This window comes from Oenanthe melanoleuca, chromosome 25 (genome assembly GCF_029582105.1).
Source record: "Oenanthe melanoleuca isolate GR-GAL-2019-014 chromosome 25, OMel1.0, whole genome shotgun sequence".
NCBI classification, from domain to species: Eukaryota; Metazoa; Chordata; class Aves; order Passeriformes; family Muscicapidae; genus Oenanthe; species Oenanthe melanoleuca.
Window position 1 is genome coordinate 4,206,642 of NC_079358.1, and position 19,906 is coordinate 4,226,547.

A 19,906-nucleotide genomic window follows, 5' to 3' on the forward strand; every position below is an offset into this window, starting at 1 on the left:
TCCGGGCCCGTTACTGGGGGAACTGGGAGGGAACTGGGAGGGAGCAGGAGGAAAGATAAAGGAGGAGGAAGAGGAGGGACAATGTTGGAGTCTGAACATCCGAAGCCTCTCTGAGCTCCTCACAGAGAGATGGAAATGCAGGGATTGGTTTAAAACCTTTAGAGAAATTAAAATACATTAATGCACTCATACATGAAATTGAGGTGGGAATTTAAGGAAGTGACAAGAAGGTTTAAGTGCCTTACCCAGCAGAGTTCTAGACCTCAGGGTAGAAAAATTCTCAATTAATCTCAGTGAGAGATTAAAATCACAGTCCTTGATATCAGCGTAGAAAACATGTTTGGAAACCGAGTCTCAGTGAGAACGGGAAAACATCGTTTTAGACATAATAAAAATACAGTAAGAAAGTTTTTTATATTTTTGAGATGGAACAAAGAATCCATAGCGCAGATTATATGTAAAGTTTCACACATGAGAACTGGAATCCCGATGGGTTCAGAGGAAAAGTTTCAGGTTCGTGTTTTTGGGTTATCGGGTAATTTGTAAATCCCCGCCCGAGCCGCGGCCGCACCTTCGGCGCTCTCGGGGCCGCGCCCCAGGAGCGGCTCCGGCTCCCGACCGGGATTTTCCTTCTCTCTGGGACTCGCTGGAAGCTCCGACACGGATTTTACCGCTCGGGGATTTCGCAGAGAGCTCCGCGCACGCTCTGCCCCGCTCTGCCTCAGCAATGCCGGCGCTGTTGTCGCTGTAACTCCGCCGTGTCCCAGCTCTGGCCGCAGCTTTTCCCTCGGAGCCGCTGCTGAAATCTCAGCGCGTTTAACCCTTCCCAGAGCGCTCGCTGCCGCTGCGGCATCCGGGACGTTTCAGCGCTGGGAACATCAGAACTGGCGCTGGGAATGATTCAATCCCCGCTCTCTGATTTCTCCCTGAAGGATTCAGACGGAGCCCGGACTCACTGACTCCAGCAGGAGCTGCCGCCGCTAAACTGGGCCGAACTGGGGGCACTGGGAGTGGGGGCGCAGCGCCCCGAACACCGCGCGGCCAATGGGAGAGCGGCGCGGTTGTGTCGTCATCTGTCGCTGGGTAGAGCTGTGAAAAACGGAGCCCGCTGAGAAATTGCAGCCAATCAGAGCGCGGCTCGGAGCCCCGCCCGACCAATGAGAGCGCGCGGCGCTCATGCCCCGCTCCGGAGCCGGCCGGACGCTCCCAGTGCAGCGCGGCTGCTTTGGGGCTGCGGCTCCTGCCCCGCGCTGGCCATGGGGCGAGTGGCGGCAGCTGCGGCCGCACTGGTGGCACTGGTGCTGCTGGGAGCCCCCCCTGGGGCGGGCGCGGAGCTCTCGGGTGAGCGGGGGGGGCGGGAGGCGGCGGGACAGGGGGAGAAGGGGGAAAATTGGGGGTGGGACCCCAAAATGGAGCGGGAAGGGGACTCGGTGTTCCGGGAATAGGGTGGGAAATGGGGAATGGGACCCCAAAAGTGATTTGGGGAGGGGCTGGAGGATGGAGGGGAGAGGATGTGAAAGGGGAAATGGGGGAAGGGCGGGGAAGAGGAAGTGGGAGCGCGGGCAGGAGGGTCCCGTGGCGGCCGCGGGGCACAGGGGGTGCGGGGTGGGGATCCGGGGGGGCCCCGGAGCTCTGGGGGTGCTGGGGGGGGGGGGGAAACAACTGACCCGTGTCCGGCACACACAGAGGTGTTCCAATGGTTGGGAAGGGCCGAGTGTCACTTCATTAACGGCACGGAGAAGGTGAGGTTCGTGATGAGATACATCTACAATCAGTTCGAGTACATGAGGTTCGACAGCGACGTGGGACTGCACGTGGGGTTCACCCCCTATGGAGAGAAGTTTGCGCAGTACTTGAACAACGACCCGGACATTCTGGAGAACAGACAGGCTGAGGTGGACACGTACTGCCGGTACAACTACCAGCTTTTCACCCCGTTCAGCGTGGAGCGCAGAGGTGAGCGCGGGGCAGAGCGCGTCCCCTCGGGCCCTGCCCTGGCAATGACCATGGAGCGCCTCAAACCCTCCCTGGGAATCACCCCAGAGCCCCCAAAACTCCCTGAGCCCATCCCTGGGGCCTCCTGTCCTTCCCAGTTCATCCCAGTCCCTCCCAGTTTCCCCCAGCGCGTCCGTGTCACGCGTCGTTGGAAATGACGCGTCTCATCCAATCAGAGCGCGTCTCTCCGATGACGCTTCTGTTGCCAGGCAGATCCGCACAGCCGAGCGCCCCGCGCCGGACTTTGAATTCCAGCGCCGCGCGCTTCACTCCCAGTTCATCCCAGTGCCCCTCCAGTCCCTCCCAGTCCATCCCAGTCCCTCCCAGTCCCTCTCCGCCCGTTCCCAGTCCATTCCCAGTTTGATCCCAGTTCATTCTCAGCTCAGTCCCAGACCACAACCCGCAATCCAAGTGCTCCTCAATCGACTCCAGTCTCTCCCAGTCCCTCCCAATCCATTCTCAGTCCGTCCCAGTCCATTCCCAGTTCCTCCCAGTTAATACGAATCGGTCCGCGCTCTCTCCCAGTTCCCCCCAGCCCATCCCAGTCTGTCCCCGCTCTCCCCCAGTTCCCCCCAGCCCATCCCAGTCTGTCCCCGCTCTCTCCCAGTTCCCCCCAGCCCATCCCAGTCTGTCCCCGCTCTCTCCCAGTTCCCCCCAGCCCATCCCAGTCCGTCCCCGCTCTCTCCCAGTTCCCCCCAGCCCATCCCAGTCCGTCCCCGCTCTCTCCCAGTTCCCCCCAGCCCATCCCAGTCTGTCCCCGCTCTCTCCCAGTTCCCCCCAGCCCATCCCAGTCTGTCCCCGCTCTCTCCCAGTTCCCCCCAGCGTGTCCATCTCGCTGCTGCCCTCGAGCTCCCAGCCCGGCCCCGACCGCCTGCTCTGCTCCGTGCTGGATTTCTACCCTGCCCAGATCCAGGTGAGGTGGTTCCAGGGCCAGCAGGAGCTCTCGGAGCACGTGGTGGCCACCGACGTGGTGGCCAACGGCGACTGGACCTACCAGCTGCTGGTGCTGCTGGAAACGCCCCCCCGGAGCGGGGTCACCTACACGTGCCAGGTGGAGCACGTCAGCCTGGAGCAGCCGCTGAGACAGCGCTGGGGTACGGGGGGCGCCGGGGGGGCTGCCGGAGGCACTGGGATGTGCTGGGAGCCACTGGGAGGGACGGGGAGAGAGGCGGGGGGAGAGTGGGAGAGGGGCCGGGGGGCGGGGAAGGGCTGGGAAGGGGTTTGGGGGGTGGTGGGGAGGGGGGGATGGGGATGTGGGGGGGCTGGTGGGCACTGGGAGGGAGTTTGGGGGCGCTGGGTGTGACTGGGAGAGGGTTTGGGGGCACTGGTGTGACTGGGAGAGGGTTTGGGGGCACTGGTGTGACTGGGAGGGAGTTTGGGGGTACTGGGTGTAACTGGGAGAGGGTTTGGGGGCACTGGTGTAACTGGGAGAGGGTTTGGGGGCGCTGGTGTGACTGGGAGAGGGTTTGGGGGCGCTGGGGCGGGGGGGCACAGCCGGGAGGGGTCGGTGCGATGGGGGCAGGGACAGGAGGGGCTCCGGTGGGTGCGGGGGAGGCCGGAAGGGAGCGGGAGGAGGTTCCGGGGGGGGTCCCGGGCGGGCCGGGGGCGATCGGGAGGGCGCCGGGAGGGGCTCGGGGTGTCGCCGCGAGGTTTCGGGGGGCGCTGAGCCCCGCGCACCCCCAGAGATGCCGCCGGACGCCGCCCGCAGCAAGATGCTGACGGGGATCGGGGGCTTCGTGCTGGGCTCGGTCTTCCTGGCGCTGGGGCTCGGCTTCTACGTGCGCAAGAAGGTTCGGGGGGTGCCGGGGGTCGCGTCCCCCCTGTCCCGGAGCGGCCGCGCTCCCCCCGGGGCCCCCAGCCCGGTGTCACCCCCTTTTCTGTGCCCGCAGAGCTCCTGAGCCGCCGGCGGCCGCAGCCCCTCCCCGTGGCCTCGGGCCCGCCCGGGACCCCCCGCTCCGTCCCCGCGCTCGTTTTACGGGGGGGTCGTGTGTCCCCTCCCCCCTCAATCCCCTCCCCCACCCAGCGCCGCTGTCACTCTGCCCCCGCCCGGCTGCTCCCAGTGCTCCCAATAAAGATTCCCAGTTGGATCCGGGCCCGTTACTGGGGGAACTGGGAGGGAACTGGGAGGGAGCAGGAGGAAAGATGAAGGAGGAGGAAGAGGAGGGACAATGTTGGAGTCTGAACATCCGAAGCCTCTCTGAGCTCCTCACAGAGAGATGGAAATGCAGGGATTGGTTTAAAACCTTTAGAGAAATTAAAATATATTAATGCACTCGTACATGAAATTGAGGCGGGAATTTAAGGAAGTGACAAGACGGTTTAAGTGCCTGACCCAGCAGAGTTCTAGACCTCAGGGTAGAAAAATTCTCAATTAACCTCAGTGAGAGATTAAAATCACAGTCCCTGATATCAGCGTAGAAAACAAGTTTGGGAAACCGAGTCTCAGTGAGAACGGGAAAACATCGTTTTAGACATAATAAAAATATTTTATATTTTTGAGATGGAACAAACAACCCATAAAGTAGATTATATGTAAAGTTTCACACATGAGAACTGGAATCCCAGTGGGTTCAGAGGAAAAGTTTCAGGTTCGTGTTTTTGGGTTATCGGTAATTTGTAAATCCCCGCCCGAGCCGCGGCCGCACCTTCGGCGCTCTCGGGGCCGCGCCCCAGGAGCGGCTCCGGCTCCCGACCGGGATTTTCCTTCTCTCTGGGACTCGCTGGAAGCTCCGACACGGATTTTACCGCTCGGGGATTTCGCAGAGAGCTCCGCGCACGCTCTGCCCCGCTCTGCCTCAGCAATGCCGGCGCTGTTGTCGCTGTAACTCCGCCGTGTCCCAGCTCTGGCCGCAGCTTTTCCCTCGGAGCCGCTGCTGAAATCTCAGCGCGTTTAACCCTTCCCAGAGCGCTCGCTGCCGCTGCGGCATCCGGGACGTTTCACCGCTGGGAACACCAGAACTGGCGCTGGGAATGATTCAATCCCCGCTCTCTGATTTCTCCCTGCAGGATTCAGACGGAGCCCGGACTCACTGACTCCAGCAGGAGCTGCCGCCGCTAAACTGGGCCGAACTGGGGGCACTGGGAGTGGGGGCGCAGCGCCCCGAACACCGCGCGGCCAATGGGAGAGCGGCGCGGTTGTGTCGTCATCTGTCGCCGGGTAGAGCTGTGAAAAACGGAGCTCGCTGGGAAATTGCAGCCAATCAGAGCGCGGCTCGGAGCCCCGCCCGACCAATGAGAGCGCGCGGCGCTCATGCCCCGCTCCGGAGCCGGCCGGACGCTCCCAGTGCAGCGCGGCTGCTTTGGGGCTGCGGCTCCTGCCCCGCGCTGGCCATGGGGCGAGTGGCGGCAGCTGCGGCCGCACTGGTGGCACTGGTGCTGCTGGGAGCCCCCCCTGGGGCGGGCGCGGAGCTCTCGGGTGAGCGGGGGGGGCGGGAGGCGGCGGGACAGGGGGGAGAAGGGGGAAAATTGGGGGTGGGACCCCAAAATGGAGCGGGAAGGGGTCTCGGTGTTCCGAGAAAAGGGTGGGAAATGGGGAATGGGACCCCAAAAGTGATTTGGGGAGCGGCTGGAGGATGGAGGGGAGAGGATGTGAAAGGGGAAATGGGGGAAGGGCGGGGAAGAGGAAGTGGGAGCGCGGGCAGGAGGGTCCCGTGGCGGCCGCGGGGCACAGGGGGTGCGGGATGGGGATCCGGGGGGGTCCCGGAGCTCTGGGGGTGCTGGGGGGGGGAAACAACTGACCCGTGTCCTGCACACACAGAGGTGTTCCAGTGGATGGGAAGGGCCGAGTGTCACTTCATTAACGGCACGGAGAAGGTGAGGTTTGTGGAGAGGCAATTCTACAACCGGATGGAGGACATCAGGTTCGACAGCGACGTGGGGCGGTACGAGGGGTTCACCCCTGCTGGGGAGAAACTGGCCGAGTACTGGAACAGCGACCCGGAAATAATGGAGAACAGACGGTCTACGGTGGACACGTTCTGCCGGTGCTGGTACAAGACCGTCACCCCGTTCGCCGTGGAGCGCAGCGGTGAGCGCGGGGCAGAGCGCGTCCCCTCGGGCCCTGCCCGGGCAATGACCCTGGAGCGCCTCAAACCCTCCCTGGGAATCACGCCAGAGCCCCCAGAACTCCCTGAGCCCATCCCTGGGGCCTCCTGTCCCTCCCAGTCCATCCCAGTCCCTCCCAGTTTCCCCCAGCGCGTCCGTGTCACGCGTCGTTGGAAATGACGCATCTCATCCAATCAGAGCGCGTCTCTCCGATGACGCTTCTGTTGCCAGGCAGATCCGCACAGCCGAGCGCCCCGCGCCGGACTTTGAATTCCAGCGCCGCGCGCTTCATTCCCAGTTCATCCCAGTGCCCCTCCAGTGCCCCTCCAGTCCGTTCCCAGTCCCTCCCAGTCCGTTCCCAGTCCCTCCCAGTCCCTCTCCGCTTCTTCCCAGTCCATTCCCAGTTTGATCCCAGTTCATTCTCAGTTCAGTCCCAGACCACAACCCGCAATCCAAGTGCTCCCCAATCGACTCCAGTCTCTCCCAGTCCCTCCCAATCCATTCCCAGTTCGTCCCAGTCCATTCCCAGTCCATCCCAGTCCCACCCCAACCCTCCCTGCTCTCTCCCAGTTCCTCCCCAGCCGATCCCAGTCTGTCCCCGCTCTCTCCCAGTTCCCCCCAGCCCATCCCAGTCTGTCCCCGCTCTCTCCCAGTTCCCCCCAGCCCATCCCAGTCCGTCCCCGCTCTCTCCCAGTTCCCCCCAGCCCATCCCAGTCTGTCCCCGCTCTCTCCCAGTTCCCCCCAGCCCATCCCAGTCTGTCCCCGCTCTCTCCCAGTTCCCCCCAGCGTGTCCATCTCGCTGCTGCCCTCGAGCTCCCAGCCTGGCCCCGACCGCCTGCTCTGCTCCGTGCTGGATTTCTACCCTGCCCAGATCCAGGTGAGGTGGTTCCAGGGCCAGCAGGAGCTCTCGGAGCACGTGGTGGCCACCGACGTGGTGGCCAACGGCGACTGGACCTACCAGCTGCTGGTGCTGCTGGAAACGCCCCCCCGGAGCGGGGTCACCTACACGTGCCAGGTGGAGCACGTCAGCCTGGAGCAGCCGCTGAGACAGCGCTGGGGTACGGGGGGCGCCGGGGGGGCTGCCGGAGGCACTGGGATGTGCTGGGAGCCACTGGGAGGGACGGGGAGAGAGGCGGGGGGAGAGTGGGAGAGGGGCCGGGGGGCGGGGAAGGGCTGGGAAGGGGTTTGGGGAGTGGTGGGGAGGGGGGGATGGGGATGTGGGGGGGCTGGTGGGCACTGGGAGGGAGTTTGGGGGCGCTGGGTGTAACTGGGAGAGGGTTTGGGGGTACTGGTGTAACTGGGAGAGAGTTTGGGGGCGCTGGTGTGACTGGGAGAGGGTTTGGGGGTGCTGGTGTGACTGGGAGAGGGTTTGGGGGCACTGGTGTGACTGGGAGAGGGTTTGGGAGCACTGGTGTGACTGGGAGAGGGTTTGGGGGCGCTGGGGCGGGGGGGCACAGCCGGGAGGGGTCGGTGCGATGGGGGCAGGGACAGGAGGGGCTCCGGTGGGTGCGGGGGAGGCCGGAAGGGAGCGGGAGGAGGTTCCGGGGGGTCCCGGGCGGGCCGGGGGCGATCGGGAGGGCGCCGGGAGGGGCTCGGGGTGTCGCCGCGAGGTTTCGGGGGGCGCTGAGCCCCGCGCACCCCCAGAGATGCCGCCGGACGCCGCCCGCAGCAAGATGCTGACGGGGATCGGGGGCTTCGTGCTGGGCTCGGTCTTCCTGGCGCTGGGGCTCGGCTTCTACGTGCGCAAGAAGGTTCGGGGGGTGCCGGGGGTCGCGTCCCCCCTGTCCCGGAGCGGCCGCGCTCCCCCCGGGGCCCCCAGCCCGGTGTCACCCCCTTTCTGTGCCCGCAGAGCTCCTGAGCCGCCGGCGGCCGCAGCCCCTCCCCGTGGCCTCGGGCCCGCCCGGGACCCCCCGCTCCGTCCCCGCGCTCCTTTTGGGGGGGGGGTCGTGTGTCCCCCCCCCCCTCAATCCCCTCCCCCACCCAGCGCCGCTGTCACTCTGCCCCCGCCCGGCTGCTCCCAGTGCTCCCAATAAAGATTCCCAGTTGGATCCGGCCCGTTACTGGGGGAACTGGGAGGGAACTGGGGAGGGGGATGGGACAGAGTTGGGGAAACGGGGGAGGGGGAGAAAGGATGGAGGAGGAGGAGGAGGAGGAGGGAGGAGCTGAAGAAGGGCGGGGAGGAAGAGGAGGATGGGTCCGGATTCGGGAGGAGGATGAGGAGGAGGAGGAGCGGGAGGAGGATGATGATAAAGAGGATAAGGAGGATGAAGATGATGATGATGATGAGGAGGCTGAGGATGATGATGAGGAGGGTTCGGGGTCTCTGCCCGCTCTGTCCCCGCCCCTCCCGCCGCACCCCGAGCGCGGTCGGGGCTCCGTTCGCTGCTCCAGCTCCATCCCCGGCGCTGGAGGATCCCCAGGGACCCCCGGGGGGCAGAGCCGTGGGGAAGATTCGGAAGATTCCAGCCTGGGGGGCTCCATTTCCGCTCTTCATCCTCATCTTGGTCCTGATCCCGCTCTCATCCCTCCCTCCTCCTCCTCCCCCCCCGCTCCTCCCGCTGCTCCTTCCTCATCCGGACCCATCCTCCTCTTCCTCCCCGCCCTTCTTCAGCTCCTCCCTCCTCTTCCTCCTCCTCCTCCATCCCTTCTCCCCCTCCCCCGTTTCCCCAACTCTGTCCCATCCCCCTCCCCAGTTCCCTCCCAGTTCCCCCAGTAACGGGCCCGGATCCAACTGGGAATCTTTATTGGGAGCACTGGGAGCAGCCGGGCGGGGGCAGAGTGACAGCGGCGCTGGGTGGGGGAGGGGATTGAGGGGGGAGGGGACACACGACCCCCCCCCCCCCCCAAACCGAGCGCGGGGACGGAGCGGGGGGTCCCGGGCGGGCCCGAGGCCACGGGGAGGGGCTGCGGCCGCCGGCGGCTCAGGAGCTCTGCGGGCACAGAAAAGGGGGTGACACCGGGCTGGGGGCCCCGGGGGGAGCGCGGCCGCTCCGGGACAGGGGGGACGCGACCCCCGGCACCCCCCGAACCTTCTTGCGCACGTAGAAGCCGAGCCCCAGCGCCAGGAAGACCGAGCCCAGCACGAAGCCCCCGATCCCCGTCAGCATCTTGCTGCGGGCGGCGTCCGGCGGCATCTCTGGGGGTGCGCGGGGCTCAGCGCCCCCCGAAACCTCGCGGCGACACCCCGAGCCCCTCCCGGCGCCCTCCCGATCGCCCCCGGCCCGCCCGGGACCCCCCGGAACCTCCTCCCGCTCCCTTCCGGCCTCCCCCGCACCCACCGGAGCCGCTCCTGTCCCTGCCCCCATCGCACCGACCCCTCCCGGCTGCGCCCCCCCGCCCCAGCGCCCCCAAACCCTCTCCCAGTCACACCAGCACCCCCAAACCCTCTCCCAGTCACACCAGCGCCCCCAAACTCCCTCCCAGTCACACCCAGCGCCCCCAAACCCTCTCCCAGTCACACCCAGCGCCCCCAAACCCTCTCCCAGTCACACCAGTGCCCCCAAACTCCCTCCCAGCGCCCACCAGCCCCCCCACATCCCCATCCCCCCCTCCCCACCACCCCCCAAACCCCTTCCCAGCCCTTCCCCGCCCCCCGGCCCCTCTCCCACTCTCCCCCCGCCTCTCTCCCCGTCCCTCCCAGTGGCTCCCAGCACATCCCAGTGCCTCCGGCAGCCCCCCCGGCGCCCCCCGTACCCCAGCGCTGTCTCAGCGGCTGCTCCAGGCTGACGTGCTCCACCTGGCACGTGTAGGTGACCCCGCTCCGGGGGGGCGTTTCCAGCAGCACCAGCAGCTGGTAGGTCCAGTCGCCGTTGGCCACCACGTCGGTGGCCACCACGTGCTCCGAGAGCTCCTGCTGGCCCTGGAACCACCTCACCTGGATCTGGGCAGGGTAGAAATCCAGCACGGAGCAGAGCAGGCGGTCGGGGCCGGGCTGGGAGCTCGAGGGCAGCAGCGAGATGGACACGCTGGGGGGAACTGGGAGAGAGCGGGGACAGACTGGGATGGGCTGGGGGGAACTGGGAGAGAGCGGGGACAGACTGGGATGGGCTGGGGGGAACTGGGAGAGATAGGAGAGGGGTGGGGTGTGACTGGGATGGACTGGGAATGGACTGGGACGAACTGAGAATGGATTGGGAGGGACTGGGAAAGGTTGGAGTCGATTGGGGAGCACTTGGATTGCGGGTTGTGGTCTGGGACTGAGCTGAGAATGAACTGGGATCAAACTGGGAATGGACTGGGAACGAGCGGAGAGGGACTGGGATGGATTGGGAATGGACTGGGAGGGACTGGGAATGGGCTGGGAGGGACTGGAGGGGCACTGGGATGAACTGGGAATGAAGCGCGCGGCGCTGGAATTCAAAGTCCGGCGCGGGGCGCTCGGCTGTGCGGATCTGCCTGGCAACAGAAGCGTCATCGGAGAGACGCGCTCTGATTGGATGAGATGCGTCAAATCCAACCACGCGTGACACGGACGCGCTGGGGGAAACTGGGAGGGACTGGGAGGGACTGGGATGGACTGGGATGAACTGGGAAGGACTGGGAAGAACAGGAGGTCCCAGGGATGGGCACAGGGAGTTTTGGGGGCTCTGGGGTGATTCCCAGGGAGGGTTTGAGGCGCTCCAGGGTCATTGCCAGGGCAGGGCCCGAGGGGACGCGCTCTGCCCCGCGCTCACCGCTGCGCTCCACGGCGAACGGGGTGGCGATCGTATACCAGCACCGGCAGAACCAGTCCACCGCAGTCCGTCTGTTCTCCATCCATTCCGGGTTGCTGTTCCAGCACTCGGCCTGTTTCTCCCCATAGGGGCTGAACCCCTCGTACCGCCCCACGTCGCTGTCGAACCTGATGTCCTCCATCCGGTTGTAGAATTGCCTCTCCAGGTACCTCACCCTCTCCGTGCCGTTAATGAAGTGACACTCGTGCTTTACCATCATCTGGAACACGGCTGTGTGTGCAGGACACGGGTCAGTTGTTTCCCCCCCCCAGCACCCCCAGAGCTCCGGGGCCCCCCCGGATCCCCACCCCGCACCCCCTGTGCCCCGCGGCCGCCACGGGACCCTCCTGCCCGCGCTCCCACTTCCTCTTCCCCGCCCTTCCCCCATTTCCCCTTTCACATCCTCTCCCCTCCATCCTCCAGCCGCTCCCCAAATCACTTTTGGGGTCCCATTCCCCCTTTCCCACCCTTTTCCCGGAACACCGAGTCCCCTTCCCGCTCCATTTTGGGATCCCACCCCCAATTTTCCCCCTTCTCCCCCCTGTCCCGCCGCCTCCCGCCGCCCCCGCTCACCCGAGAGCTCCGCGCCCGCCCCAGGGGGGGCTCCCAGCAGCACCAGTGCCACCAGTGCGGCCGCAGCTGCCGCCACTCGCCCCATGGCCAGCGCGGGGCAGGAGCCGCAGCCCCAAAGCAGCCGCGCTGCACTGGGAGCGTCCGGCCGGCTCCGGAGCGGGGCATGAGCGCCGCGCGCTCTCATTGGCCGGGCGGGGCTCCGAGCCGCGCTCTGATTGGCTGCAATTTCTCAGCGGGCTCCGTTTTTCACAGCTCTACCCGGCGACAGATGACGACACAACCGCGCCGCTCTCCCATTGGCCGCGCGGTGTTCGGGGCGCTGCGCCCCCACTCCCAGTGCCCCCAGTTCGGCCCAGTTTAGCGGCGGCAGCTCCTGCTGGAGTCAGTGAGTCCGGGCTCCGTCTGAATCCTTCAGGGAGAAATCAGAGAGCGGGGATTGAATCATTCCCAGCGCCAGTTCTGGTGTTCCCAGCGGTGAAACGTCCCGGATGCCGCAGCGGCAGCGAGCGCTCTGGGAAGGGTTAAACGCGCTGAGATTTCAGCAGCGGCTCCGAGGGAAAAGCTGCGGCCAGAGCTGGGACACGGCGGAGTTACAGCGACAACAGCGCCGACATTGCTGAGGCAGAGCGGGGCAGAGCGTGCGCGGAGCTCTCTGCGAAATCCCCGAGCGGTAAAATCCGTGTCGGAGCTTCCAGCGAGTCCCAGAGAGAAGGAAAATCCCGGTCGGGAGCCGGAGCCGCTCCTGGGGCGCGGCCCCGAGAGCGCCGAAGGTGCGGCCGCGGCTCGGGCGGGGATTTACAAATTACCCGATAACCCAAAAACACGAACCTGAAACTTTTCCTCTGAACCCATTGGGATTCCAGTTCTCATGTGTGAAACTTTACATATAATCTACTTTATGGGTTGGTTGTTCCATCTCAAAAATATAAAAAAATTTCTTACTGTATTTTTATTATGCCTAAAACGATGTTTTCCCGTTCTCACTGAGACTCGGTTCCCAAAATTGTTTTCTACGCTGATATCAGGGACTGTGATTTTAATCTCTCACTGAGGTTAATTGAGAATTTTTCTACCCTGAGGTCTAGAACTCTGCTGGGTAAGGCACTTAAACCTTCTTGTCACTTCCTGAAATTCCCACCTCAATTTCATGTACGAGTGCATTAATATATTTTAATTTCTCTAAAGGTTTTAAACCAATCCCTGCATTTCCATCTCTCTGTGAGGAGCTCAGAGAGGCTTCGGATGTTCAGACTCCAACATTGTCCCTCCTCTTCCTCCTCCTTCATCTTTCCTCCTGCTCCCTCCCAGTTCCCTCCCAGTTCCCCCAGTAACGGGCCCGGATCCAACTGGGAATCTTTATTGGGAGCACTGGGAGCAGCCGGGCGGGGGCAGAGTGACAGCGGCGCTGGGTGGGGGAGGGGATTGAGGGGGGGGGGACACACGACCCCCCCCCAAACCGAGCGCGGGGACGGAGCGGGGGGTCCCGGGCGGGCCCGAGGCCACGGGGAGGGGCTGCGGCCGCCGGCGGCTCAGGAGCTCTGCGGGCACAGAAAAGGGGGTGACACCGGGCTGGGGGCCCCGGGGGGAGCGCGGCCGCTCCGGGACAGGGGGGACGCGACCCCCGGCACCCCCCGAACCTTCTTGCGCACGTAGAAGCCGAGCCCCAGCGCCAGGAAGACCGAGCCCAGCACGAAGCCCCCGATCCCCGTCAGCATCTTGCTGCGGGCGGCGTCCGGCGGCATCTCTGGGGGTGCGCGGGGCTCAGCGCCCCCCCGAAACCTCGCGGCGACACCCCGAGCCCCTCCCGGCGCCCTCCCGATCGCCCCCGGCCCGCCCGGGACCCCCCGGAACCTCCTCCCGCTCCCTTCCGGCCTCCCCCGCACCCACCGGAGCCGCTCCTGTCCCTGCCCCCATCGCACCGACCCCTCCCGGCTGTGGCCCCCCCCGCCCCAGCGCCCCCAAACCCTCTCCCAGTCACACCAGCGCCCCCAAACCCTCTCCCAGTTACACCAGCGCCCCCAAACCCTCTCCCAGTTACACCAGCGCCCCCAAACCCTCTCCCAGTCACACCAGTGCCCCCAAACCCTCTCCCAGTCACACCAGCGCCCCCAAACCCTCTCCCAGTTACACCAGTGCCCCCAAACCCCTCCCAGTCACACCAGTACCCCCAAACCCTCTCCCAGTCACACCAGCGCCCCCAAACTCCCTCCCAGTGCCCACCAGCCCCCCCACATCCCCATCCCCCCCTCCCCACCACCCCCCAAACCCCTTCCCAGCCCTTCCCCGCCCCCCGGCCCCTCTCCCACTCTCCCCCCGCCTCTCTCCCCGTCCCTCCCAGTGGCTCCCAGCACATCCCAGTGCCTCCGGCAGCCCCCCCGGCGCCCCCCGTACCCCAGCGCTGTCTCAGCGGCTGCTCCAGGCTGACGTGCTCCACCTGGCACGTGTAGGTGACCCCGCTCCGGGGGGGCGTTTCCAGCAGCACCAGCAGCTGGTAGGTCCAGTCGCCGTTGGCCACCACGTCGGTGGCCACCACGTGCTCCGAGAGCTCCTGCTGGCCCTGGAACCACCTCACCTGGATCTGGGCAGGGTAGAAATCCAGCACGGAGCAGAGCAGGCGGTCGGGGCCGGGCTGGGAGCTCGAGGGCAGCAGCGAGATGGACACGCTGGGGGGAACTGGGAGAGAGCGGGGACAGACTGGGATGGGCTGGGGGGAACTGGGAGAGAGCGGGGACAGATTCGGATTAAGTGGGATGGACTGGGAATGGACTGGGACGAACTGAGAATGGATTGGGAGGGACTGGGAGAGACTGGAGGCGATTGGGGAGCACTTGGATTGCGGGTTGTGGTCTGGGACTGAACTGAGAATGAACTGGGATCAAACTGGGAATGGACTGGGAACGAGCGGCGAGGGACTGGGAGGGACTGGGAATGGACTGGGAGGGACTGGAGGGGCACTGGGATGAACTGGGAATGAAGCGCGCGGCGCTGGAATTCAAAGTCCGGCGCGGGGCGCTCGGCTGTGCGGATCTGCCTGGCAACAGAAGCGTCATCGGAGAGACGCGCTCTGATTGGATGAGATGCGTCATTTCCAACCACGCGTGACACGGACGCGCTGGGGGAAACTGGGATGGACTGGGAGGGACTGGGATGGACTGGAGGACCCAGGGATGGGCACAGGGAGTTTTGGGGGCTCTGGGGGGATTCCCAGGGAGGGTTTGAGGCGCTCCAGGGTCATTGCTGGGGCAGGGCCCGAGGGGACGCGCTCTGCCCCGCGCTCACCTCTGCGCTCCACGAGGAACGGGGTGGAGACCTGGTAGTTGTACCGGCAGTACGTGTCCACTGAAGCCCGTCTGTCCTCCAGCCATTCCGGGTTGTTGTTTTCAGACTGGGCAAACTTCTCTCCATAGGGGCTGAATCCCTCGAACAGCCCCACGTCGCTATCGAAGCGCAGGTACTCAAACCGGTTGTAGAATTGCCTCTCCAGGTACCTCACCCTCTCCGTGCCGTTAATGAAGTAACACTCATGCTTTACCATCATCTGGAACACGGCTGCGTGTGCAGGACACGGGTCAGTTGTTTTCCCCCCCCCAGCACCCCCAGAGCTCCGGGGCCCCCCCGGATCCCCACCCCGCACCCCCTGTGCCCCGCGGCCGCCACGGGACCCTCCTGCCCGCGCTCCCACTTCCTCTTCCCCGCCCTTCCCCCATTTCCCCTTTCACATCCTCTCCCCTCCATCCTCCAGCCGCTCCCCAAATCACTTTTGGGGTCCCGTTCCCCATTTCCCACCATCCCACTCAACCCCTTCCCGCCCCATTTTGGGGTCCCACCCCCAATTTTCCCCCTTCTCCCCCCTGTCCCGCCGCCCCCCGCCCCCCCCGCTCACCCGAGAGCTCCGCGCCCGCCCCAGGGGGGGCTCCCAGCAGCACCAGTGCCACCAGTGCGGCCGCAGCTGCCGCCACTCGCCCCATGGCCAGCGCGGGGCAGGAGCCGCAGCCCCAAAGCAGCCGCGCTGCACTGGGAGCGTCCGGCCGGCTCCGGAGCGGGGCATGAGCGCCGCGCGCTCTCATTGGCCGGGCGGGGCTCCGAGCCGCGCTCTGATTGGCTGCAATTTCTCAGCGAGCTCCGTTTTTCACAGCTCTACCCGGCGACAGATGACGACACAACCGCGCCGCTCTCCCATTGGCCGCGCGGTGTTCGGGGCGCTGCGCCCCCACTCCCAGTGCCCCCAGTTCGGCCCAGTTTAGCGGCGGCAGCTCCTGCTGGAGTCAGTGAGTCCGGGCTCCGTCTGAATCCTTCAGGGAGAAATCAGAGAGCGGGGATTGAATCATTCCCAGCGCCAGTTCTGATGTTCCCAGCGGTGAAACGTCCCGGATGCCGCAGCGGCAGCGAGCGCTCTGGGAAGGGTTAAACGCGCTGAGATTTCAGCAGCGGCTCCGAGGGAAAAGCTGCGGCCAGAGCTGGGACACGGCGGAGTTACAGCGACAACAGCGCCGGCATTCCTGAGGCAGAGCGGGGCAGAGCGTGCGCGGAGCTCTCTGCGGAATCCCCGAGCGGTAAAATCCGTGTCGGAGCTTCCAGCGAGTCCCAGAGAGAAGGAAAATCCCGGTCGGGAGCCGGAGCCGCTCCTGGGGCGCGGCCCCGAGAGCGCCGAAGGTGCGGCCGCGGCTCGGGCGGGGATTTACAAATTACCCGATAACCCAAAAACACGAACCTGAAACTTTTCTTCTGAACCCATTGGGATTCCAGTTCTCATGTGTGAAACTTTACATATAATCTACTTTATGGGTTGTTTGTTCCATCTCAAAAATATAAAAAACTTTCTTACTGTATTTTTATTATGCCTAAAACGATGTTTTCCCGTTCTCACTGAGACTCGGTTTCCAAACTTGTTTTCTACGCTGATATCAGGGACTGTGATTTTAATCTCTCACTGAGGTTAATTGAGAATTTTTCTACCCTGAGGTCTAGAACTCTGCTGGGTCAGGCACTTAAACCTTCTTGTCACTTCCTTAAATTCCCGCCTCAATTTCATGTCCGAGTGCATTAATATATTTTAATTTCTCTACAGGTTTTAAATCAATCCCTGCATTTCCATCTCTCTGTGAGGAGCTCAGGGAGGCTTCGGATGTTCAGACTCCAACATTGTCCCTCCTCTTCCTCCTCCTTTATCTTTCCTCCTGCTCCCTCCCAGTTCCCTCCCAGTTCCCCCAGTAACGGGCCCGGATCCAACTGGGAATCTTTATTGGGAGCACTGGGAGCAGCCGGGCGGGGGCAGAGTGACAGCGGCGCTGGGTGGGGGAGGGGATTGAGGGGGGAGGGGACACGACCCCCCCCCAAAACGAGCGCGGGGACGGAGCGGGGGGTCCCGGGCGGGCCCGAGGCCACGGGGAGGGGCTGCGGCCGCCGGCGGCTCAGGAGCTCTGCGGGCACAGAAAAGGGGGTGACACCGGGCTGGGGGCCCCGGGGGGAGCGCGGCCGCTCCGGGACAGGGGGGACGCGACCCCCGGCACCCCCCGAACCTTCTTGCGCACGTAGAAGCCGAGCCCCAGCGCCAGGAAGACCGAGCCCAGCACGAGCCCCCGATCCCCGTCAGCATCTTGCTGCGGGCGGCGTCCGGCGGCATCTCTGGGGGTGCGCGGGGCTCAGCGCCCCCCGAAACCTCGCGGCGACACCCCGAGCCCCTCCCGGCGCCCTCCCGATCGCCCCCGGCCCGCCCGGGACCCCCCGGAACCTCCTCCCGCTCCCTTCCGGCCTCCCCCGCACCCACCGGAGCCGCTCCTGTCCCTGCCCCCATCGCACCGACCCCTCCCGGCTGTGCCCCCCCGCCCCAGCGCCCCCAAACCCTCTCCCAGTCACACCCAGTACCCCCAAACCCTCTCCCAGTTACACCAGTACCCCCAAACCCTCTCCCAGTCACACCAGTGCCCCCAAACCCTCTCCCAGTCACACTCAGCGCCCCCAAACCCTCTCCCAGTCCCAAACCCTCTCCCAGTCACACCAGCGCCCCCAAACCCTCTCCCAGTCACACCAGTGCCCCCAAACCCTCTCCCAGTTACACCAGCGCCCCCAAACTCCCTCCCAGTTACACCAGCACCCCCCAAACCCTCTCCCAGTCACACCAGTGCCCCCAAACCCTCTCCCAGTCACACCAGCGCCCCCAAACCCTCTCCCAGTCACACCAGTGCCCCCAAACCCTCTCCCAGTTACACCAGCGCCCCCAAACCCTCTCCCAGTCACTCCAGCGCCCCCAAACCCTCTCCCAGTTACACCAGTACCCCAAACCCTCTCCCAGTCACACCAGCGCCCCCAAACCCTCTCCCAGTCACACCAGCGCCCCCAAACTCCCTCCCAGTGCCCACCAGCCCCCCCACATCCCCATCCCCCCCTCCCCACCACCCCCCAAACCCCTTCCCAGCCCTTCCCCGCCCCCCGGCCCCTCTCCCACTCTCCCCCCGCCTCTCTCCCCGTCCCTCCCAGTGGCTCCCAGCACATCCCAGTGCCTCCGGCAGCCCCCCCGGCGCCCCCCGTACCCCAGCGCTGTCTCAGCGGCTGCTCCAGGCTGACGTGCTCCACCTGGCACGTGTAGGTGACCCCGCTCCGGGGGGGCGTTTCCAGCAGCACCAGCAGCTGGTAGGTCCAGTCGCCGTTGGCCACCACGTCGGTGGCCACCACGTGCTCCGAGAGCTCCTGCTGGCCCTGGAACCACCTCACCTGGATCTGGGCAGGGTAGAAATCCAGCACGGAGCAGAGCAGGCGGTCGGGGCCGGGCTGGGAGCTCGAGGGCAGCAGCGAGATGGACACGCTGGGGGGAACTGGGAGAGAGCGGGGACAGACTGGGATGGGCTGGGGGGAACTGGGAGAGAGCGGGGACAGACTGGGATGGGCTGGGGGGAACAGGGAGAGAGCGGGGAGGGGTGGGGTGTGACTGGGAGGGACTGGGAATGGACTGGGACGAACTGAGAATGGATTGGGAGGGACTGGGAGAGACTGGAGTCGATTGGGGAGCACTTGGATTGCGGGTTGTGGTCTGGGACTGAGCTGAGAATGAACTGGGATCAAACTGGGAATGGACTGGGAACGAGCGGAGAGGGACTGGGAGGGACTGGGAATGGACTGGGAACGGACTGGGAATGGATTGGGAGTGACTGGGAGATGTTGGAGTCGATTGGGGCGCACTTGGATTGCGGGTTGTGGTCTGGGACTGAACTGAGAATGAACTGGGATCAAACTGGGAATGGACTGGGAAGGAGCGGAGAGGGACTGGGAGGGACTGGGAACGGACTGGGAGGGACTGGAGGGGCACTGGGATGAACTGGGAATGAAGCGCGCGGCGCTGGAATTCAAAGTGCGGCGCGGGGCGCTCGGCTGTGCGGATCTGCCTGGCAACAGAAGCGTCATCGGAGAGACGCGCTCTGATTGGATGAGATGCGTCATTTCCAACGACGCGTGACACGGACGCGCTGGGGGAAACTGGGACGGACTGGGAAGGACAGGGAGGGACTGGGGGCCCCAGGGATGGGCTCAGGGAGTTTTGGGGGCTCTGGGGTGATTCCCAGGGAGGGTTTGAGGCGCTCCAGGGTCATTGCCAGGGCAGGGTCCGAAGGGACGCGCTCTGCCCCGCGCTCACCGCTGCGCTCCACGGCGAACGGGGTGACCGTCTTGTACCAGGCCCGGCAGAACCAGTCCACCGCACTCCGTATGTTCTCCATCCATTCCTGTCTGCTGTTCCAGCATTCGGCCTGTTTCTCCCCATAGGGGCTGAACCCCTCGTACCGCCCCACGTCGCTGTCGAACCTCGCCAACTCAAACCGGTTGTAGATGTACCTCTCCACATACCTCACCCTCTCCGTGCCGTTAATGAAGTGACACTCGAACTTTGCCATCCTCTGGAACACGGCTGTGTGTGCAGGACACGGGTCAGTTGTTTTCCCCCCCCCCAGCACCCCCAGAGCTCCGGGGCCCCCCCGGATCCCCACCCCGCACCCCCTGTGCCCCGCGGCCGCCACGGGACCCTCCTGCCCGCGCTCCCGCTTCCTCTTCCCCGCCCTTCCCCCATTTCCCCTTTCACATCCTCTCCCCTCCATCCTCCAGCCCCTCCCCAAATCACTTTTGGGGTCCCATTCCCCATTTCCCACCCTTTTCCCGGAATACCGAGACCCCTTCACGCTCCATTTTGGGGTCCCACCCCCAATTTTCCCCCTTCTCCCCCCTGTCCCGCCGCCTCCCGCCCCCCCCGCTCACCCGAGAGCTCCGCGCCCGCCCCAGGGGGGGCTCCCAGCAGCACCAGTGCCACCAGTGCGGCCGCAGCTGCCGCCACTCGCCCCATGGCCAGCGCGGGGCAGGAGCCGCAGCCCCAAAGCAGCCGCGCTGCACTGGGAGCGTCCGGCCGGCTCCGGAGCGGGGCATGAGCGCCGCGCGCTCTCATTGGTCGGGCGGGGCTTCGAGCCGCGCTCTGATTGGCTGATTCTGTTGCTGTGCTCTGCCTGATTGGCTAAATTTCGCTTTGCGCTTTTTGATTGGTTGGTTCAGCTGGAGACCAATTTTCCACAAGCTCTACCCGGCAACCAATGAGTCACCAGCAG

At 65.1% G+C, this 19,906-nt stretch overlaps 2 protein-coding genes and 3 pseudogenes across 2 annotated transcripts; 2 read left to right on the forward strand and 3 right to left on the reverse strand.

The window, feature by feature from the left end:
- The first annotated feature begins 1,161 nt into the window (after nt 1-1,161).
- Nucleotides 1,162-4,082, forward strand: LOC130262825 (class II histocompatibility antigen, B-L beta chain-like). The gene is given in 6 exon segments (XM_056510311.1): nt 1,162-1,231; nt 1,234-1,341; nt 1,687-1,956; nt 2,808-3,089; nt 3,679-3,785; nt 3,885-4,082. Coding segments are annotated over 6 exon segments (831 nt in total). The 5' UTR covers nt 1,162-1,176; the 3' UTR covers nt 3,894-4,082.
- Nucleotides 4,083-5,230: 1,148 nt separating this feature from the next.
- On the forward strand, nt 5,231-8,087 carry LOC130262826 (class II histocompatibility antigen, B-L beta chain-like; annotated as a pseudogene).
- A 678-nt stretch (nt 8,088-8,765) lies between these two features.
- Nucleotides 8,766-11,504, reverse strand: LOC130262823 (class II histocompatibility antigen, B-L beta chain-like; annotated as a pseudogene).
- A 1,161-nt stretch (nt 11,505-12,665) lies between these two features.
- LOC130262824 (class II histocompatibility antigen, B-L beta chain-like) lies at nt 12,666-15,387 on the reverse strand (annotated as a pseudogene).
- A 1,161-nt stretch (nt 15,388-16,548) lies between these two features.
- Nucleotides 16,549-19,728, reverse strand: LOC130262820 (class II histocompatibility antigen, B-L beta chain-like). Its single transcript, XM_056510308.1, has 6 exons — nt 19,566-19,728; nt 18,952-19,221; nt 18,036-18,136; nt 17,855-17,951; nt 16,844-16,949; nt 16,549-16,744 (listed from the first exon to the last, which is right to left on the reverse strand). Exons 1-6 carry the CDS (start codon nt 19,648-19,650, stop codon nt 16,564-16,566), a joined length of 840 nt encoding a protein of 279 aa, XP_056366283.1. The 5' UTR covers nt 19,651-19,728; the 3' UTR covers nt 16,549-16,563.
- Nucleotides 19,729-19,906: the final 178 nt, after the last annotated feature.